This window comes from Hypomesus nipponensis, chromosome 3, assembly GCF_054491055.1.
Source record: "Hypomesus nipponensis isolate SF chromosome 3, ASM5449105v1, whole genome shotgun sequence".
Taxonomy (NCBI): domain Eukaryota; kingdom Metazoa; phylum Chordata; class Actinopteri; order Osmeriformes; family Osmeridae; genus Hypomesus; species Hypomesus nipponensis.
Window position 1 is genome coordinate 4,305,302 of NC_140363.1, and position 21,913 is coordinate 4,327,214.

Below are 21,913 nucleotides of genomic sequence, written 5' to 3' on the forward strand. Positions count from 1 at the left end.
CTCCCCCAGCACTCCCACTTCTTACTTATGTGTGTGTGTGTGCGCCACTCAAGTTCTTGAAAGACAGCTATTTGGTCCTGGTTGTCATCTGTGGTGGAGAGCAGTATTTTTATTAAGCGTTATATTGAGTTTTGATCCAGCAATATGGAACAATAGAAAGAAAGATTAACAATTTCGAGATGATGCTTCACTCCCCATCTTTTGTTACACTTCTGAAATGAAAAAAATAAAAAAATAGGCCAAATACGCCAAATTACTACCACCAATATAAGGCTTCCATCATCACAATGCTGGATACCCTATTACAACATTTTCCTATATAATTTAGATACAAATAACATAATTAATAGTACATATCAATATGTTTACAGAGATTAAGAGCACTGCTAAATGTTACAATCTTGGCTGTAATCCTGGGTGGTCAGAGCTCCAACAGGGAAACTGGCTCTTTTTTCAGTTCACCCAAAGGAAAGCCTAACATATGTTTACTGGACATTCTGCATTCCAACTTACGATACTTTTGTAAAACAACTTTTTATTGAAAGTTTAATCTTATAATTAATTGATTAAAAACTCTTCAGAATCTTGAGGATGCAGAAAGGCCACTGAGACACAGCAGCGACCTGGTCAGTTGGAGAGGAAGGTTTCGGAGCGGGCTACGTGTACCTTGAAATAGTACTTTTCGTTTGACAGTTCCAGGTTGACTTTCCCAGGCTATGCAAGCGTGGGCCGAGGGTCTGCTTGTAGTTAACACAGCACAGTGGAAGTTACACTGCTTCTCACAGTTATGGAGACAGCATCATTGAGACCAAAACCCACATTGTCAATTAGTCTATTGTTTGCACAATATAATCCAAACTTCATGTCAAAATCTTTGTCTAGTAAATGTTTCTACTGAATATGAAAGATCTAAAACAAAACATAAGTGACCGTATTTCTTTTGTTCTTTTATACATGTGGCATGTGTTGCACACTAAATTACATGGTTACATTACGTATGTAGTGATTAAAATCAATAAAATATATATGGGCTTTTTCAAAAGGCATGGTCTCACAGGTGCCGTTAATGGGATGGATGAATATTATAACAGTTTAGATGTGACTGAAATTTCCAATCTGTTAGTGTCTATCCATGTACTGTGTTCTCTCTGTATTCGGCAATTGGACTTCTACAGGATATTTCTACAGGATTTGAATAGTATGGCAAGAACAGTATAAAACCACAGCTACAATCGAATCTTCTCGAACAAACTTCTTACAAGACAAATGACACTCCAAAATATCACATACAGTATAACACTTTTTTCAAAACACGTTATTGTTGCCGAAGAATTATGTTTTCACACACTCACAAGTCAAACAATTTACACAGAATCTGAATGACTTCTCACAAGTAGCATTATACAGTCTATAATTATTCACACCCAGAGAGGCTACAGTTAGTACTACAGTTATACTGTACAGTTAGTCTGAACCTTCTTCACCAGTGTGACTCCTCTCTCTCTCCGGGTCCTGAAGATGATGGATCTTGATATGGCTACTTTTCGGTAAATTACTAAAATGCACATGAGAAACCAAGCGTACAAAATATTTAAAATCAACCATGCAAGTCATTTAGCAATGACCAGTTAGCTTTTTACTGTATGCCTTGAACACCCAAGATCCTAGAGAGTTTGCCAACAAAGAGGTCTGTCTTTGCACGGCACAAAATGGTTTGTTTGACTAACGCTGTATAATTTCACACGGAGAAGATTACCTTGTGGTCAGAGGAGTGATGAAGATGAACTGACGAAGATGTTGCCGCTCTGAAAGTTCTAGAAGGAGATCCAACGAGATCCTGCGATTGTGCATATCCTGCAAAAGGATAAAAAAGGCGTTATTTTCACTTCACAATCTACAATTGTATGTTCAGGAAATGGTACCTCAGCTACCCTCATCATTGGTTTTATTTTAGCAGTACGGTTAGGGTTGTACAGTACCGTTTCAGTTTCATACCAGAGTGGACAGGAGATGTAAACAAAGTGTAAACAGGTAAATACGGGGTGCTCACCATGTAGACGTCAAACTCGTCCAGGCACCTGAAGGGGGACTCGGTGATCTCCCACAGAGAGAGGATGAAGCAGACAGTCGAAAAGGAGCGCTCCCCTCCAGACAGCGAGCGCATGTCGCTCATGCTGTCGTTCTCCCGACCGGGCGGTTTAACCTAGTCCAGAGAGTCCACATTTTTTTTTTTACAAACCCATCAGCTGACATGTCTCAGTCTCTAACATACAGTAAGGACTGTACTACAAATCTCAGAGAGGTCTACTCATGGGGCAGAGCTGCTCAACCCTCTTTCTGTAGAGCTACCCTCCTGGAGGTTTGGCTTCAATCCCCATTTTCGTAACTAGCTAATGATTAAACCAGCATGCTAATTTGGGGGTCAGGGAAGGTCTGCTCTCCAGGAAAAGGGCTAGGAATCCCTGATGTAGGGGATCGATCAAGGAGGAACACTGATGCTACACAGTACCGATATTGAGAGTGTCTCGTTGTTGTGGTCAAACATCATGGAGCCACAGCAGCTCATCTTGAATAGGAAGTTGTTAAAGTACAACTTGCATCTCACAGAGAGGGACCTGAGGAACGAGGAAAACAACACGCTACAACTTGAAAGGCCTGAACCAAAGTTATCACGTGACCCATTTGATTTCAGTGAAAGCTTTTGATCTGTCAAATGAATGTGTTACCTGCGCATAATTTTATATCTGTTCTGTCTGTCAGACATGATGTTATCAAGACGGTCGATGAACTTCTTCAGATCTCTCACTTGGTTGGACTTGTCTCTGTAGTTGGTAAGGGCCTCAGCATACTCCCTTATTAAAAAACCACAGGGTTGTCAACAACAAGCAAATAGTCATGTTTCATGTAAACTAACCAACAACCATACAAGTTCAATCAAAATCAGGCAAGAAAAGCTTTTAAAGAGCATTCCTTGGAACAACAGTGATTGATTAACTGAATTATTGATTAATTGATTAATCAATAAGGGATTGATGGGGACTGATGTGTGGAGGTGGTCCATGAGAGCTGGACCTTACCGGACCACCTGCTCCTGGTCTCCATGGCTGCTCTCCTGGACACTGATCCTTTTCCTCAGCCGTGTGATCTCTGTGTCAATGCTTTTGGCACTGCGATTCACGTCCTGGCGCTCTTGGCTGATCTCCTTGGCCTTGGCCACATATTCCTAGAAACCAGTTGTTATTGTTCATCTTTTTCTGTTTTAACATGCCAGTACATTACACCTACACATGGAATGAAGGTCATGTCATATTCTTTGGGAAAGAAATACAAAAATAATACCTTCATCTCCTCTTCTTTTGAAGCTAGCTCCATTCTCATAGCTTGGATGTTGTCTTGGTGACCTTTCAGCTTGCTCTCCAGAATCCTCAGGTTCCGCTCGTGTTTGGAACACTCTGCCTCTATCTTGGCCTGCTCTTCCTGTTGCACCGAGAAAACACAACAAACACCAGACACAAAAATGACAAAAGATTGTTTTGACATTTATATAAGAATAGTTTCATGAGAATGGCAGAGACTTAAAGTATGTCAGATGGTATTTTAGTGGCGGCGAAAATCTGTATACTTCTATTCTTCAATCAAATAAAAACTTTTATCACAGACTCAGGGTCCAGTTAAATTACAAGACAATACATTAAATAATGATTGAGGAATATGTTGTTTTCCATTTCCAACAAACATTCACTCCATTCTTACCTTTAAAGGGTCCATTTCTTCTGCCAGCTGGTCTAACCTAGCTCTCACATCAGAATACTGCTTATCTATATCCATCACTGCTTTGGCATGTTTGTCGAGCACTTCCTTGGCTTCATGCACAGTTTGTTTTTCAGATTCAATTTTCTGATTGTTCTCTTGTGCCACTTCTTCCTGCAATGTTTGAGCAATTGAACAAATCACGTTTCAATAGTATTCACAGTTGATTATGCAGTAGATAATAATTTGATTCATGAAGATACAAAACAATTCAAGGTTTTACCAACGAGCTGATGTCATCGATCTGCTCGTCCTCAACATTCTCCAGCTCTGTTAAACTGGCTTTGACCTGGTTCACCAAAGCCTGAAGTAAAAACAAGCGCCCAGGCTCAGACAGTTAGACATCCTACACCTGAACAGAACATCACATCCTGAACCAAAACACAGAAAGTCACCCGGTGGGTGTTTTTAGTTTAGTTTAGCCCTTGCTGCCTGTGCTTCCACGTGTCAGAGGCCTCGGCCCCACCTCTGAGCCCCACATTACCAAAGTCTTCTTCAGCCCCATGATGTTGGTGTGCAGCTGGCCCTCCATGTGCTGTATGTCCTCTTTCACAGAGCCCAGGTGCAGCTTGAACCTGGACAGCTGAGCTGTGTGGTTCTCCAACTCCGACTCCACCATGCTGCGAATACCGAGAGAGAGAGTTTGTGAGAGACAGAGACAGAGAGAGGCAGAGAGTGACAAAGAAAATGTTAAAAATTGCCAACAATCCTCTTTTTTCCCTCTTACCGTAGTTCTGTTTCCAGATCTCCACCAAGATACTTAGCCATGCTGTACTCTGCGGTGTAGTAGCGATTTGGGTAGACCTGGTCTCCTTCCACAGTGAACGCTTCGCGGCAGTTCCTAGGAGGGGTGCCTTGCTGCATCACTTTCCTGGCTGCACTCTTCTCCTGTGATATATGGTAACACAACACATCAATCACCAGAAAAACCAGCGTATTTGCATGTATTAAAATCTAAACAGACGCTTACTTTGATGATCAGAATGGATTCTATGCCCCTCATGTCAATTAGACAGTTGGTGATGACTGGACTAGATATGATGAGGGAGTCAAGCACTGAAGGGTAATCAGGATGTTTGACTCCACTGAAACACAAGACAAGATGCAAAGATGTCATGGACTTATACAAACATTTCTTGAACCCAAACACAAACATTTTGTGGTTTTCTTGATAGCAATAAATATTTACGGTTAGTCATTGTATGTCTCATCATGAAAAAAAACTAGAAATAACAATAACATTTCTATTCCAAAACCAAGGTGATCTTGATTACCGTCCTTGAGTTTTGTAAACTCGCTCTGTGAAAGGGCTGACGATTATCTGGGGCCGGCTGCCTTTAGAGAAATAGAGAGACATCAGTTCTTGGAGGACTGACTCGTCTTTGTAGTTGTCACAGCAGAAGGTTTTCATGAAGCTGCGCAGGCAGCTCTCCACTGCAACAGCTAGCATGGGGTCCTTCAGGTTGATGCATGCCCCTGCAGAAGACAAACTTTCAGCTGCAGCCACTTTTGGAAAACATTCTTGAAACACCTTTGGGGTGGATGTTGGCGTCACCTATGGGGCCGATGGGCTTCTTGATGAAGCGTCCTTTGCTGTGAGCCTTGTCTATAGTGTCAAGCAGGTCGGGGATGTGGTCGCCGAACCTCTTCAGTTTATTGGAGCGACTGGCCACCAGCTGGTTCTTTCGCTTCAGTTTGACCTCAAACGAAACCTGTATGTTCTTCTCTTCCAGTCTAGAGCATGACATTGGATTGAGATTAGTCTGTCAAACTGCTGACAGCTTTATGCCTGTTATAATGTAAATAGTGCCCTTTCACAACTGCTTTATGTAGTCTGGAACAAGAGAGACATTGATAATTGCATTTGAATCGTATAACAAAAACTGGTTATGGAAATGTAAACGAAAATAGGCCCAGATTCACTTGAATGTGATGTGTACCCACCTGTCAGAGCTAACCAAACAAAGCCAAGTTTGGAACTAAATTTCCACACAAGTTACAAGTGAAAGACGTTTTAGTCGGCATTTTGGCCTTGTACACGCAAAAGATGAGTATTTCAATTGTCAAGAATAGTTTTTGGTGCCCAGTGTGGTCTGTACATGAAAAGGCTTGCAAGGTAATTCTGTTCTGACGTACCTCAACTTGTCCAGCTCCTCCTTTCCCTTGAAAAGTGCCTGCTGCTTGTCCTTGATTCCCTGGTTCAGCTCTGGTAATTCTTTGTCAAGCTTTTCAAACTGTTCCTTTAGAGTCGATATCTTCTGCAGACGCTTGGTGTGCTCTGCCTCTGCCTCACTGTTCTGACTCCCTCTGTCAGGGAAGGTCAAAGGTTGCATTTTTAGTGGATCGCACTCTGTGTATCCAAAATGCAAATATTAACAGGGCCTTTTAAAAGAAACAACCCACTCACATATTTTTGGCCTTGTCAATCCTCTCCTGAAGAAGACTTTGTTCCTTCTCCGACTGTTTCAGTTTGTTCCGAGCTCGGATGTAAACCACCTGCAGCACAGTTTTGACTAAATAAAAACACGTCAAAGGAACCAGATATACATTCGAAGCTAAAGAACAGTGGTACTGAAGGAAAGGTCTGGGCAGCGGCAGTGCAGCCTTAGACAATCAGCAGCACTGCACCTCTTGTTCTTTGTGAGCTTTGTTCTTTGTCTTCTTTTCTTCTTTCAACTTCAACCTGTCTTCTGACAAGCACTCCTCTTCTGCTCTCAGGCTGTCAAGGTTCTGCTGGTTGTCCCGGAGTTTCTCCTCAGCCTGACTGACTTTTTCCTGGATGGAGGAAGGGAGATGACAGTTTGAAAGTAGGTTGAGCTGAAAATGGCCCGGGTGCTGTTCTATGTGCCTTATTGCAACCCTGTGAAATAGGACTAGATTGAAACGAGAGTTCTTCTCCCTTATATCATGAATATTTAGATGAGCTGCGCGCTGATTAGTTGGTTTGCAATGAGCGATGCTGCGGACGCAACATGGCCAACCAGTGGGCTGGTCTGTATGTAAATTTTGGGGCGTGACAAAATTACTGACCAGAGCCAAATAAGGTACAGCCACTGAGTTGACGTCAACTCGGTCCTTCTTTGGGAATCGCCCGTTTCACAGCGGCAGTTTCAAATTGTGAGATTTGCATAGGAAAGAGGCTTCAATGGGACTTGAGGTTCTCTGTATGTCCATTTTATCCACCGAACTGTCGTTATTCAACTATGACAAGGTAAACTCGGTTTTGCCTTCTATGATCCCTTTAAACAAAACCCATCTGAAACTTTTCTGTGTGTGTGTATATATATATATATATATATATATATATATATATAAAAGCTCCCATGCATACCTGACACAGCTGTACGTTTTCTTCGTGCTTGTGGATACTTTCCTCTAATTCTATAGCTTCCTGTAGCTGCTCTACTATTCTCTCTTTCTCTCTGACCTGGACACAGAGCATAACATTAATTCAAAGTTCCAACAGCATTTTCCCACAGGTGTAAAAGCCCAATTTCACAGAGTTTAGCAACTATTAACATGCAATCTATCAACAGATTCCTTCAGGTTTCTAACTAAACAAATATATTGATATCACTGGTGAAATGGATAGGAAACATCTGTAAACACACCAAGCACCAAGCCATCTTCTTCTTCAGGTCCTCTAAGACTGCCTTAATCTCCCCAAGGGTTGACAGGTTTTCATACCTCTCCTTCTTCTGCAGGAACTCCTGTTTGAGGTCTTTAAGACACTAAACACAAAACAGTGTGGCAACATCACAGAGACTCCATTCCGGGACAATCTACCATTTCCGCACATGTATTTACATTGACCTAGAACTTTTTACATATTGTTTTTATACTATTGCTCTTATACAGTGCATCTCTGTTAGTGAAGACTTACCTCCTCCTGCCTCTCCACCTGCTCGCGTGTCATAGCTTTAGTGTGCTTGATGTGGATGTAGTCCCTCTTCATCTGCTCCAGTAGGGTGGCTTTCATGAAAAACTTCACACAACGCACGGAGCACACACTTAGATTCCTACATTGATGTACACAGGGATATGCGTAATTGTAACTGTGCATTACCTTGTATTTGTCCGATTCGCTTTTTGAATGCAGAAACTGCTTGCTCATTTCTTGGTTGAGAATTGAGACAGGGTTGTCGACCTGTGACATGTCGTCGATGTTAATGAGGTCGTCCATGTGTGAGTAAAACATTAGGATTAACAGAAACAGAACATTAACAGAAGATGACAAGCCAGAGTACGAACCTGTATATTGAAGTGGTCTAAAATGGCGGTCAATTCTTCTTTTTTATTTGAAACTAGATGCCCTGTAATACACAACATAATGAAGTACAAATATGACTTCAACATTACAAGGAATAATATCATTTGAATAATACCAACCCATTGCATACATCTACTTGATGTACAGTTTCAAAATCAATCAGAGACCAAGAACTCTTGTCTCTCATTAATAAATAGACAGTGAGACAAACTAACAGACTTACTATTTTTAAGAAAGACAAACTAACCAACTGACAAGTATTTCATATACAGATAGAATAATATGCTGACTAGTACCTGATTTGCTCTTTAATCTACATGTCCGAACACCATCACTCGAAATCCGTTGCTCTATGGAGATGCATTCTCCGTACACCTCCCGTTTGTACGCATCCGGCCCTCTGTTTCGCAGTTTCACTGTGACGTCTGCAGTGCTAGACACAAAGAACAAGCGAAAATCTGGCTGACGTATTCTTGGCTGCTTTCTGATGACCTTCAAACATAATCAGTTGTCAGTGGACACTCCTGTAAACTTACCTCTCTCCGTGCTTCACAAAGCCTTTCAACGACACTCCTCGGTTGGTGGTGGTGGCCTTTCCTCCAAGGCCCACAATCAGAGCAGTCAGGATGGCACTCTTCCCACCTAAAGAATCAGTCATACTGCTAGCATGTAAAACTGTATAAATAAAAATGTCCCTACTGGTACAGTATACACTCACTGGCCACTTTATTAGGTACACCTCGCTAGTACCGGGTTGGACCCAATTTTGCCTTCAGAACTTCCTTAATTCTTCGAGGCACACTTTCAACAAGGTGTTGGAAACATTCCTCAAAGATTTTGGTCCATATTGACATGATGGCATTACACAGTTGCTGAATTTTTGTCGGCTGCACATCCATGATGCAAATCTCTCGTTCCACCACATCCCAAAGGTGCTCTATTGGATTGAGATCAGGTGACTGTGGAGGCCATTGGAGTACAGTGAACTCATTGTCATGTTCAAGAAACCAGTTTGCGATGATTTGAGCTTTGTGACATGGTGCATTATCCTGCTGGAAGTAGCCATCAGAAGATGGGTACACTGTGGTCATAAAGGGATGGACATGGTCAGCAACAATACTCAGGTAGGCTGTTGCGTTTAAACAATGCTCAATAGGTACTAAGGGGCCCAAAGTGTGCCAAGAAAATATCTCCTACACCATTACACCACCACCTCCATCAGCCTGACCGTTGATACAAGGCAGGATGGATCCATCCATGCTTTCATGTTGTTTACGCCAAATTCTGACCCTACCATCTGAATGTTGCAGCTGAAATCGAGACTCATCAGACCAGGCAACGTTTTTCCAATCTTCTATTGTCCAATTTTGGTGAGCCTGTGCGAATTGTAGTCCCCGTTTCCAGTTCTTAGCTGACAGGAGTGGCACCTAGTGTAGTCTTCTGCTGCTGTAGCCCATCTGCTTCAAGGTTCGACGTGTTGTGCATTCAGAAATTGTATTGTGCATACCTTGGTTGTAATGAGTGGTTATTTGAGTTACTTTTACCTTTCTATCATCTCGAACTAGTCTGCCCATTTTCCACTGACTTCTGACATCAACAAGGCATTTTTGTCCACAGAACTGCCACTCACTGGATATTTTCTCATTTTCTGACCCTTCTCTGTAAACCCTAGAGATGGTTGTGCGTGAAAATCCCAGTAGATCAGCAGTTCGGGTTGGTACTCAGACCAGCCCGTCTGGCACCAACAACCAGCAAGGTGTCTTGACCGCGTCTACATGCCTATTTGCATTGAGTTGCTGCCATGTGATTGGTTGATTAGCTGTTTGTATTAACAAATACGTGGCCGGTGAGTGTGTATATATATATATATATATACGCACACAAACACACACGTGCATATATTTGCGGTATACATACAGTAGAATATAAATATATTTTTTCTTACTTCCATTGTTGCCAACAATAAAGTTCACATGAGGGCCAAACTGGAATGGACCTAGCAAATGGTGACACATGAAATTCTTTACGGTGATGCTTTCAATGACGCCGATATCTCCAGAACCCTACAAAATATAAACAAAAAGACCACCATTAGTTGTGAAGATTTAAGATTCAGGAATTGCAGTTGTAACCTGTAGCTACAGTAACTACATCATAAGAATCACTGACAGTGGGAGCGATGGAAAGATCGTTGATCTTGTGGGAATCCCTTTCATCCACTGTATTTTCTCTATGGGAGTCCTCAAATTCCACTCTGCGGTTTTTGATAGATGGCGTATCACTCAAAGATTTAGCTTTCCTTTTGTTCATTTTGAAAGCTGAACGCTCTGAAAGAAAATATAATGGTTGCACACTTTCAGGAGCATATTCAAAATAATGTGAGCTCTAATAAAAACAAAGAATTAATAATGCACATATCTTCCTAGTATTCATAGTAATCCTAGTATTATGTAGAAAAATATTTACAGAGGCAGACACGTTGAATGTAAAGTCTGAAATTGTAAACTTAGTTAACGGCAGGAAGTCGTTCTACCAGAACGCTCACACGGGATCCATACATTGTCTTAACCTGCAGGTGCAGTACATATTAGCATCTGGTGATAATGTCAACACTTAACTGTTTTCGTGTCAGGATCTATAAAATCTGCAACTGTGTCAATGTTGTTTTACTTGACAGCTTCAATAACTGGATTTAAAGATTGCGGATCGATATAAAATAAACTCACGATGAAACTCGATGAAACTCAATGTTTTTATTGTAAGGAGTTTTTACGACTCCCTTTGAATAAAGCTAATATATATACACACCGCCTGTTGTTATGCTGATATACTCAATAAGCTAAGTTTAATTAACAACAAAGTAAAAGTCCAAAAAATGTAAAAAAAAAAACGTTTTTTACATACGCACCCTTCAAGTTCGAGACTTCCTGGTTAACACATTGTTGCCTGACAAGTGGAATAGTGGGTGTGTCTTTGACGGTTAATAATCGACACATTTTAGGATCTGCAGTTCTGCAGTGCTGTACCATATAGGCATCATACAGCATCGTATACTATTTTGATTTAGAAAAAAATGTCGAACCCTTACGTGATAAGCATACTCACTGGTAGCCACAGTGCGGCAAGCAAGCGTTGTAAGCTAAGAGGTGAAATGAGGAAGTTGCGCACAAAGATAGTGAAGTGTGAAACTGTAGACTGACTCATGCAAATTGTTGCGCAACTGAGCCTCAGTTTTAAAAACACAATATGGATAAGATCGTTCTGTCCTTTGGCGTTGCCTAAACGTCACTGAACTTCATGCTTGCCTGCATTTTATCGTTCACGGAGTTGAACACCCGCACCACTTCCACCACCTAACCCCAATTACTTAGTTGTTTCTTGAGATGGTTTTGTTGAAACCTAATGCAAAATACTTAAAAGCCAGATTTTGGAGAAAAAGTGAGAGACCCTCTGTCTTGCAATTGCTAAGGAACGTGTCATTTTTTGTCCATGGCAAAAATAACATGCTTAAGGATAAGCCATATGCGTTCAGAAGATAAGGGATGCCTTCAAACTTTTATTTCATAAGTAAACCTCTCACAATTATTAAAATGGACCTAAAGTAATATGAACTATGCTACCCACCTGCTTATATTATCACTACTTCATCCAGCCTCCTCACCTACAATACCCCTTGTTTGAAGCTGCTGAGAAAAAATAATACAACATCCACATAGCTACAAATCTTTTTTTTCTTCTCCTTTTTTTGTCTAATTGGTTATGGCTGTTGTTGATGTAATTACTTTCATTGATTGATTAGTTTTTCTTTTGTGGAGTTGTCTTTAAATACCAGATATGTTTTTCACAACTTTTCTTTTACTATGTTTTATAGATATCTATGTGTGGTAAATGCCAAATAAAGATATTGTGAAAAAAAAGAAGATCCGTCTGACCACAAGAGGGCAACCCTTTTCTATTGGTACTGTCATTAGGCTCAGGCCCGCTTGTGTTTTATGTTACTTAGCGACCAGAAAAATGACAGAGTTGCATCAGGCAGCAGCTTCTGGGGACTTTAACCTTGTATTGGACATTCTGAGAAAGAATCTATGTGATCCCAACCAAAGAGACATTGACTGGAATGGTAAAACACCACTTCATTGGGCAGCAGCCAAAGGTAACAGGTTTTAGTTAACTGAAATAATTTACAATTTAAAACCGCCCATCTCACCCTGCCAGTGGTGCCCTCAGAATTTTTCATAGGGGTGGCAAGATGGGACCACTGAAAATGTTGGGGTGGCACAAAATCAAAAGCCATAACTGAATTTCCGGAATTCTATTATGCTGTGTAGTATACAGGCTTGTTGAAAACAACGTGAATATGACACTTAGAAAATTGCATACTGATATACTTTCTTAAAAGTTTCTTAATTTACAATTAATGTTACCAATTATCTGATGTGCATTGACTAGTACCCAAACGGTTAACATTTTGAGTAAACAAATCATTCCGGACAAAATACCAGCTATTGTATCAGGGTGGCCATATCCTGCGGCACCCCCTTGGGGGGCGCCACTGCCCCCCGCCTGACAAGGTATCCTAAAAACACAGTCACATGTAGTGCTTGCTTTACAGGACAGACAGAAACAGCGAGGATCCTAATAGAGAACGGGGCCAGACCTTGTCTGAGAGCTGACAATGGCTGGACGCCGGCCCACTTCGCAGCCGAGTCTGGACGACTTGGAGTGCTGCGTCTGCTGCACTCTCTCCATGTCCCCATAGATAAGGAGGATTGCTCTGGTGACAAACCAAAAAGGATAGCAGAAATCTACGGGAACAATGATTGTGTTCGGTTCCTACACACGTAATCCACATTTCAATTATTCCACTGTGATTTTGTTGTGTTCTCAGAAAAAAGACATGTCTACATTAATATGTAGGCCTCTACAAGATCTACTGCTTTCAGCGTTTCCCCGCACCCTGCCTCATTAAGAAAGTGTAATGGTCTTGTGTTTTTCTAATATGTTGCAGTGCAGAGAAAGAATGCGAGCAATACCGCAAGATGTTAGTGCTGAAAGGCACGCATCTGGATGATACAGATGATGAGTGGGAGGATCCCAGAAGGGAGCAGGACCAAGGAAGGGCCGCAAAGGGTTGACCCAAAACTTCTGCATGAATTACGAATACATTTCTTAGACTCCAATGTGTTACACTGTTAAATTTGATAAAAGGCAAATGGGTAAACTAATGAGATTTTTGAAGGTGTAGGCTACAGAAATCATCAAATGTGTATTCACAGTCTGTAATATCAGGTTTGTAAAATAATATCTCCATATCTGTATTCACATGGATTGAGATGTGTTATTGTGTAGACAAATCTGTAAAAGTGTACTGTAGATCTGACCTAAGTTTCAACCAACTAAAGTCCATAACATCTTACTGTGTAAAGCCAGGCAAACAAACTGGGAAGGGTTACATACATTAACATTTAATTGTCATTCTATTACCAGTCAAAATGAGTGTACAATGATATTATTTGCACAAAAACTAGTGTACATTGCAGGACATGAAAATTACAAAAACTATACAACACACTGTAGAAATAAATAAGAATGCTTGAAGTTAGGAAAATATGACATGCAAAATGTCATAATAACGTACATTTTATGGTTTTCTAAACATAAAAATCCCAATATTTTTAGATCAAAAACACACGTGTATATGATGCTAAACAAAACCCCCCGAATAGTTTTATCTAGATCAAAAACACGATTGTATATCATGCTAAACATAAAACCCCCGATATTGTTATAAACAGTATATCATAGAGCAGTGTTTGAGAAAAAACTAGACATGCCAGCCCAGCAAACACATCAGTGACTCTTCATTGATGATAGTTTGGAAGAGCTTGCACTTGTGGTGGACTTTGAACGCTGCAATACAAAGAAAGTAAATGATAGAAAACGGTCAATTAACAGTCATATATTCGTATGTCATAGAACTTATCAATTGAAGACATTAACGTGATAAACTTACACTCCACCCCAAACGATTCAGCAGTGCCTCTCGAATCTGTGAAAAATGTATAAACCTTTTAACTGACTACACGGGAAGTGTAATGAATCGTCTCATTTATATATTAGTCTATACTTGATGTAGAGTGGATAAGGTACCGCTTTATCTGCTGCATATGTGGCAAGCAAAATGAAGAATCCCTGTAATAGCAACAAAAAGTGTTAATGATGCAACAAGAAGATTTGCACATTGGGCATACATCATATACATTAAAGAATATTCAAGTTTTAACACTGTATGAGTTATTACCTGGAATCCGTTGAGCAAAGTGAAGGCATAATTGACAAAAAAGGCGAGGGGTCCTTTAGTGAGGTCAATTGTTAAAACAAAAAATCCCAAAAACCAGGTTGTTCCCAAGATTGGGGTTAAAAGGATAACTGCCTTCAAGATACGTTTGGAAACCTGTTTTTCATCCCTGTTGCTGTGTTCAGCCATTGCGGGATTTAAGAGTTTCATGACAACAACCAACATGCAGAACACATTGATGATCACAATCGTTCCAACGGGTAGAACGAATGCATACATTGACCCTTTAAAAAGTCCTTTATATAATAACCAACATGTCTTAGGACTATAGTAGATGTCTTCCTGTCCATTGTTATAGCTGATCATTGTAAATGCAACAATCACCAGGGGACAAAAATAGCCCAAAAAAAAAGATGATCCCAGGAAAACGTTCTTGCTAAGTTTGTGGAACGTAAATGTAATCTGATGAAGAAGAATAATACTCAGGCATAACATCCAGAAAAACATGGCCAAGTAAGAGAAATGTTTAAGCACCACACAAATTTGACACCAACTGCCAGTCATATTGTCTGGGAAAGCTGAAACTAAAAAGGTGATATGTGCTATAAGCAAGCACAAACATATATTAACATGTGTCGTGTGACGAAAAAAGGCAATGCTTGATTTCACAACTGAGTGCCAAACCAGAATTTCTATTACCAGGCATAAAACCAGAGAAGCGATTGACACCCCCAAGCTCACATAGGTTATCTCATCCATATACATCAAAGGTATTGCTTTCTTTGCCATAAGCATGGTAAAGGATGATAGATGGGTGCATTCACAGTGTCCCTCATTGTCAGAACCTCCCCATGTGCAGTTCACACTGGACCATGTGTCTGCCTTAAAATCCCAAAATGCGCAATACATTTCAACATTAGGTTGTCTCTCTTCCAGCAACTCAAAATCTATTGAGATTGCTTTAACGTTGTCTTGAACAACTGCAGATACCACATGGGAATTTGGGCTTGAATCGTTGTTTTGGGGTAGTAAAAACTGGTCCAGAAATTTAAACACCACAGTTTTAGTTTGACCCTTCCCACCGTCTAAAGATACATTCACATTGAACAAGGACACAGTACCATTGCAGTTCTCCATACAGGAAACCATAGCAATGTTTGGTTTGATAATTGGATCAGAGTTACTTTTTATGTCCGTCTTTTTAACCATTCCTTCCACAGATTTCAAATATATTGAAGCAAGATTTGAGTTGCTTTTATTTTCTTCCTTTGAAGTCCAAGAGTTTTTAAGAGTGCTATCCAAAAGATTGCTGGAAGATTCTATTAAGTCCTGAAAATAAGGCAATTTGTTTATTGTTACAGTGTACTATTGATCCTTTTGTAGAAAAGTAATAATAATAATTTATTATCACTTTTCATTTATTCATCCAAATATTTGACGATGCAGTGTCCTTCTTTGCAGTCAAATGCTCTATCCCTGAGCTATACCCATGAATTTGTGAAGATAATTTAAAAAAACTTACATTTAAAACAGACTGTTTCAGTTCATCTGAAACCTTTAGCATGGTTTGTAGAATAATAACAGAAGCATTAACATTAGCAAATGTGTTGATTGCCTCTGTATTATTTGTGGAATTCTTTAAACGAATAAATATGTCTGGGGTATTTTGCTCTACTGTTCCAAGTCCCCTCCCTAGATTCTGTAATGGCAGAGAGGAAATTTACAGCTCATTCAATTGACTGATGTCAGGGCACATCTTTGTAAAACAATAAGGGTAACTGATATAAGTTGATATAACTGAAGGTTTATAACTTACTTGTGCATCCAAGAGAATATTGTGAAGATCCACATTAACACAACTGGAAGATTCGAGCCCCCAAATTGAATTGTTACAACTCCTGCTTCTTTCCCCTACACCATTTTTACATCTCATCTTGGCAACGAAGTCCGACTTGGCCACTGGCCATATATCATCCTTTTTGCAGAAGGGATCGTCCTCTGTTATGAAAAAAAGGTTTCAGTCAGTCTTAACCGACAATGAGTGTGACCACAACGTGGTATTTCTAATGGAAATCTCTCAAATGTAGTAATAGAATTAGAACCTACTGTATATGACATTTATATCGACTTTAGTTGTTGTACTTTGACTTCGCCTGTTAGTAAATGTGCATTCACAGTGTGGTGTGTGGCCAATCTTGCTACAGTCGACCTTCGTATTCAATGTATAAATGATTGAACCATAGGGTGCTGGACATAAATAGAAGATGACATTTGTTAGCAAATTGTTTTACATGTCCTGTTAAGAGATTGTATTGAATTAAAGGACTACTGTAAGAAAACTCACATGAACTTGGTTTGACAGGAACGGGATAATCTAAACTACAATTCCAAGAAATGTTGTAGGTTTCAGTGGAATCTTTTATTTCACACAAAACTTTTATGTCTTTAAAGCCCTTTACATCAGTACATTGTGGGAATTGGGGTTCGCTACTTATCCTAATCTGTGGCAGGAGGGCTACATCCAGTACAGCACTGGCTTTATGTATTATTGTCACGTTTAATGAACTTGTTTGGAAGAGGCATGAAAAAAGCCCTGTGGAAGATCAAAAGTGGAAGAAGTAGTGATGGTGAGTAAAACAGGCTTCAGGAATGAATGACTTAAAACAGTAAATGTGTCATGATAAGTCATCATCATTGAACTCAAAACATTTGACACATACCTGACCAGACCTCTGATACCAGTGTAAGATTAAGTGCGGTCTTCCGAGAATTATTAACTGTCTTAGACTCAGTACCATTGGTTACATTAAAAATCTTGTCAGTATGTACAATGTTTTTCAATTGCCAAGAATATAGAATCATGTCTTCTTTAGTTGAGCAGGACAGGGACTGGTTTGATCGAAAATTCACCGGGCCATTTGGTGCAGTCATTTCTACCATTCCTGTGAAAGACAATATTAATACTGTTATGCATCTTGAAACAGGATGGAAAAGGGCATATTAATATGATCTTCTTTCATGTTTATTCGTGTTTCATAGATCTTAAAGACCACTTTTCAAACTCAGTTTATTTTGTCCATGGAATGGACAAAGGCTTGAGATTGTCACTGGTTGCTTTATCTTAGTAGAAAAAAGACATGAGTATAAAAGACAGGAGATAAAACAAAACATAACCTAGGGAAGCAGGTCAGGATGTAAGACCTGGAACATACTGCGCAGAAGCCAGACCAGTCACAAATGGCCCTCTGTTTATATTTTCTCGAGCCAGGGGAGAGTGCAGTGGTGCAGATAAAGAGCAAAATAATCCTGATTGATCAGGAGATGGCAGACCTCAAGAATTAACTCATATCCCCAAAGGAGATAGGCCACACAAGCCTCACGCCTGACACTAAGGGTACCGTGGGGGTGGAGCCAGGATGCTGGTTCCATTAGCCCTCGATTTTTGAGTGGATCTAAAATCCAGCTGTCACGCAAGGTAGAAGGGGGACGGTAAAACAGGAATTAGGGGTGTTGTAATCAATACAATAAATTAAGAGTAATAAAGGCCAAATTATACTACACAGTTTTCACAGAGACGGACACAGGGAACGCCCTCTCCGATGAGGAACGGCCTCTCTGAGCCCCTCAGAGAGCTCTACGTGCACCTCCTGATTCTTATGAGTCCGTCCGCTAGCCCGTCATTTTGTGGATACCCCTTGGCTGTGATTCAGGGTTGAAGCCAGAATAATCTTTTTGGGTAGGCCAAGAAAAATAGGCATCTTTTCAGTTTTTCGTACTTATTTACTTTGTGATGTGCACCCGGTGCGTCATTTTTCTGAGATATTTTCGTTTTGGGGTAGGCCTTAGAACAAATTGGGTAGGTCCTGTGCCTACCCAGGCCTACGCCCCTGCTGTGATTGGTCTGCAATTGGTTCCAGACACAAAGACGTCATGTGGCAAGCTGCTCAAACGTTCCTCCACCTACTTTTCCGGCGGTAAATTGTTTTCAGCACCCACAGCCTTCGGAGTACTATAAATTCAACCAATCCGTCCAACTCTGTCCGTCTGTCTGTCCGTAATGGAGTTAGAGTAGTATAAATCGGCTAGACCACTTTCTAATTTGAATATTAGTTTGAGCACCATGGACAGCGTACACGACGCTTACCGTATTTTTCGAAAATAAAATGTTAGAGTCAGATGGCTAAGTGGTTAGGGAATCAGCTAGTAATCAGAATGTCGCTGGTTCAATTCCTGGCTGTGCCAAATGATGTTGTGTCCTTGGGCAAGGCACTTGCCTCGGGGGTAATGTCCCTGTACTTACTGTAAGTCGCTCTGGATAAGAGTATCTGCTAAATGTAAAACCGTGGTTTATAACCCAATTTTAAATTTTTCTTGTGGTGGTGCGGTTTATATTTCGAAGGGGCTTACAGAACGTTTTATAACAAAACAACAGTATAAACTCTTTTTGTGAATGCTATTTAACCCGTTAAGGAGTAGCGTCGCACATGTGATCGAATGCGGGTCTCACAGCGCAGCCGCAGTCCATGTCGAACAAACCTAGTGTCTAATATGGGGAGAACTAGTCACTTATACACTGTCACTTTCAGTACTGGTTGCACTATCAGTAACATTGCACTACTGTACCTCACTGTACTTCACCATCAGGCTCCTGCATGGTCATTGACATAGTCACTGATCTGCAATTTTTCACTATTGTACTGTACTCCACCTAGGTTAGAATAGGTTATAGGGTTGTAATAGGTATTATGTGCATGTAGGGTTAGTATAGTGTATTATTTATTGTTATATGTATATTTAGGAAGTTTTAGTATTAGGGTTAGTATAGTCGATTATTTATTGCTATCTGTATATTTAGTAAGTTTCACTTATTTAAGCTCAGCATAGATGTAATTTATGTTCTGTGTACTTATATGTTATGTTATGCCAGGTGCTTGCGTTGTCTTGTCTTAAGAATTTCAGTGCCCAGTCTGACCTTGTGTTGTTCTGTGTACCTGACAAATAAAAGACTTGAACTTGAGATACCAGAGCCTGTTTAAGGAGAGCCTTGCCACTCCCAATAGACAAATTATTTGTTTATAAACATTCGGGATGCGCGCGCAATATGGTTGCAGAAAACCGGGAAAGGGTAGCATTTAAAACGGCGAAAGGACCACACGAATCATACAAATAGTTAGATTTAAAAAGGTCAAAAAGGTCGAGGAGGACAGCCTTGAAGAGAGAAAATGATTACCCATTGATCTGTCACATCAGAATTTTGATTTGGATTAAGAAAGTCTTGAAATTTGATTGAAAATGTCGCCTGGTAGACCGCATAGTCAGGTGGTAGCCGTGTCTTCACTTCATGTCACAAAATTCATAATTTTAAAGTTTTACAGTCAATTCTACATGTAATATGTCGAGCAGGGCAGCTTTCAAGAGATATGGGAATTCTGCTTTTAGCCAACTGTTCCGATTATTTTTGTAATTTGTATAAAATTGGCAATCTGAGTGAGACTGTGTCCCAGTTTTGACGTTAGCATCTGTCAGACTAGCATGCACTTTACATAAGTAGGCTAAATACACAACTTCTTATTAGCATACCTTTTGTTTCCACCTGTGCTGTTGCTTTCAACAATACCTCCAATTTGGATGTTTTGTTGGCTAGGTCAACAGAGGAAATATTGCTGTTCAATATCAATTGAAAATCGACTATTAACGATCCAGGCCTACAATTCAATGGAAAGAGATATAGATTCAGTGATCTTTCTTTACTGTACACAAAAAAGTAAAGACAAAATGTGTATCCTATAGGAGTGCATAGGCCCTACTTACCTGAAACCTCTGATTGTAAGACTGACAAACTTGGGAAATGTGCTATACACTGGTAACATCTAAAGAGGAAAAAGTATTTACACATTAAACATTTGATAAAGTTGCCAAACATTCAGCCCGTTCATATGGAAGCCTACTAAATATAGGATTTGGTCACTTTAACGAGTGCTTTGGATAAAAGCGTCTGCTAAATTAATAAATGCTTCCATGCATACATACATCGTTCAGTATTTCTTTCCTTGTATCTTCATACAATGGAGTTTTCGAATCATCTAGGTCTTTATTATACACTTGCGCTTCCATGATAAAAAATCCAGATATATCAACTACATGGAGAAAAAGATGACAGGTTAGAATGAGTATTTCACATTCTTAGGTGCACAGTAACCATGAAAACAACTTTATTTCACACCACCTCTTGCTTTAGGGAAACACAATGGTGAACTCGGCACAGATTGCATTGTGCATTTTTCATTTTGGCAGCACTTTGGGAAAGACGTGCACACTTCATCATTCCATTTGTAGTGCTCCATGCATTGACATTCTGTTTTGTTGTTTAAAGCACAACATTCTGATGATGAAATGTGCATAAAATAATCAGTGAGCTTGAGTTATATTGAAAAAAAGACAAAAAGAAAATATTCTCTGCTAAATGTGATGCATAATACATTTAACATGCAGTTTATTAGTTCAATTAAAACAATAACAAGCAGTTATAGTAAATCATAAACATGTACTTGTTGTAACACCAACGTCTTTAACACCAACGGGACTGGTCATTAAAAATGATCTTAAAACTGATGTAAAGTTGTTGATTGCGCTGGACTCCACAGTTAGAACAGCATAGAGGACTTTTGTTGAGTTCTCTGTAACATGCAAAGCACAATGCAAATCAAGCTGTGTTGGAACTTCAAGAAATGCGAGGCTAACAATAACAGCTTGTGCTCTTGATGTTGTGAATGTAACAGAAACAAATGCATTACTGTTGTTCCTTATTGGCAGAATCAAACCGTACTTACCACCAAATACAGATACCTAAATGAATAAATAAATGCATACATAAATAAATAAATAGAATACATAAATACATGCATACAAACGCATAGGCTACTGCACACACACATACATTTATATCTGTGATAGTTTGAAATGTTGACTGACCTTGAAGCCTAACCCCATTAAATATAATAATATAAGAGCCTTCATTTTGAACCTGCATATGGGACACAGACCATGAAAGATGCGTTTGGTTACCTAGTTCAATAATTAAAACCACCGAATAGTCACAGTGCAATTTATAAATCTAAGGTATTGATCAGTGTATAATAATATAATATAACAATATAATTCCCTATCCCAAAGGGAATTATATTGTTATATTATTATAATCAGACACAACCATTAACCAAAACTTTCAAATCAGACATGTCAGTGCTGTGTCTAATGATAAATGTAGGCCCAGGAGTAGAGATAATAAGACAATATCTCAAATGTAACATGCAGAGAATTCGGATATATAGCACAGTTCAAATATGTAGGCTACTTACCTTTCTTCCTTGACTTCCATCAAAGAAAGTTTTAAGAAAATAGTGAGTCAGTCAGGAAAGTGATGTGCGTCCATTTACAAGAAAACCTGTTGTTGATGTGCTAGGTTTGTATATTACATGTAAAACGTACAGTTTAGAGTGGACATCCAAATTGTGCTTGTCCTGTTTCTGACGTCA

General features: G+C 39.8%; 3 protein-coding genes across 6 annotated transcripts; 1 reads left to right on the forward strand and 2 right to left on the reverse strand.

Moving 5' to 3' along the window:
* Positions 1-89: 89 nt before the first annotated feature.
* smc6 (structural maintenance of chromosomes 6) lies at positions 90-11,191 on the reverse strand. 2 transcript variants are annotated; one of them, XM_084684563.1, is made up of 27 exons: positions 11,169-11,191; positions 10,250-10,407; positions 10,026-10,143; positions 8,617-8,722; positions 8,377-8,513; positions 8,062-8,123; positions 7,877-7,957; positions 7,694-7,795; positions 7,422-7,541; positions 7,142-7,237; positions 6,439-6,585; positions 6,218-6,306; positions 5,947-6,117; positions 5,366-5,544; positions 5,085-5,286; positions 4,781-4,895; positions 4,538-4,698; positions 4,295-4,430; positions 4,034-4,114; positions 3,754-3,924; positions 3,340-3,477; positions 3,078-3,223; positions 2,727-2,852; positions 2,510-2,615; positions 2,051-2,203; positions 1,757-1,854; positions 90-1,555 (listed from the first exon to the last, which is right to left on the reverse strand). In XM_084684563.1, the coding sequence occupies exons 2-27, from the start codon at positions 10,388-10,390 to the stop codon at positions 1,465-1,467; spliced, it is 3,273 nt and encodes a 1,090-aa protein (XP_084540689.1). In that variant the 5' UTR covers positions 10,391-10,407; positions 11,169-11,191; the 3' UTR covers positions 90-1,464. The 2 variants fall into 2 exon arrangements, with proteins under 2 accessions (XP_084540689.1, XP_084540687.1); XM_084684561.1 differs by lacking the exon at positions 11,169-11,191 and adding an exon at positions 10,989-11,140.
* Positions 11,192-12,094: 903 nt separating this feature from the next.
* ankrd66 (ankyrin repeat domain 66) lies at positions 12,095-13,467 on the forward strand. Its single transcript, XM_084684587.1, has 3 exons — positions 12,095-12,233; positions 12,693-12,921; positions 13,089-13,467. Exons 1-3 carry the CDS (start codon positions 12,095-12,097, stop codon positions 13,213-13,215), a joined length of 495 nt encoding a protein of 164 aa, XP_084540713.1. The 3' UTR covers positions 13,216-13,467.
* A 9-nt stretch (positions 13,468-13,476) lies between these two features.
* adgrf3a (adhesion G protein-coupled receptor F3a) lies at positions 13,477-21,873 on the reverse strand. Of its 3 annotated transcripts, XM_084684577.1 has the most exons (17): positions 21,737-21,873; positions 21,351-21,402; positions 21,209-21,224; positions 20,927-21,055; positions 20,605-20,760; positions 20,409-20,515; positions 20,190-20,248; positions 19,959-20,083; positions 17,099-17,320; positions 16,723-16,971; positions 16,485-16,625; positions 16,195-16,376; positions 15,901-16,077; positions 14,382-15,707; positions 14,231-14,272; positions 14,094-14,129; positions 13,477-13,990 (listed from the first exon to the last, which is right to left on the reverse strand). In XM_084684577.1, the coding sequence occupies exons 1-17, from the start codon at positions 21,754-21,756 to the stop codon at positions 13,931-13,933; spliced, it is 3,099 nt and encodes a 1,032-aa protein (XP_084540703.1). In that variant the 5' UTR covers positions 21,757-21,873; the 3' UTR covers positions 13,477-13,930. The 3 variants fall into 3 exon arrangements, 2 of the variants coding, with proteins under 2 accessions (XP_084540703.1, XP_084540702.1); XM_084684576.1 differs by having other exon boundaries at positions 14,231-15,707; XR_014735233.1 differs by having other exon boundaries at positions 13,929-13,990; positions 14,094-14,272.
* Positions 21,874-21,913: the final 40 nt, after the last annotated feature.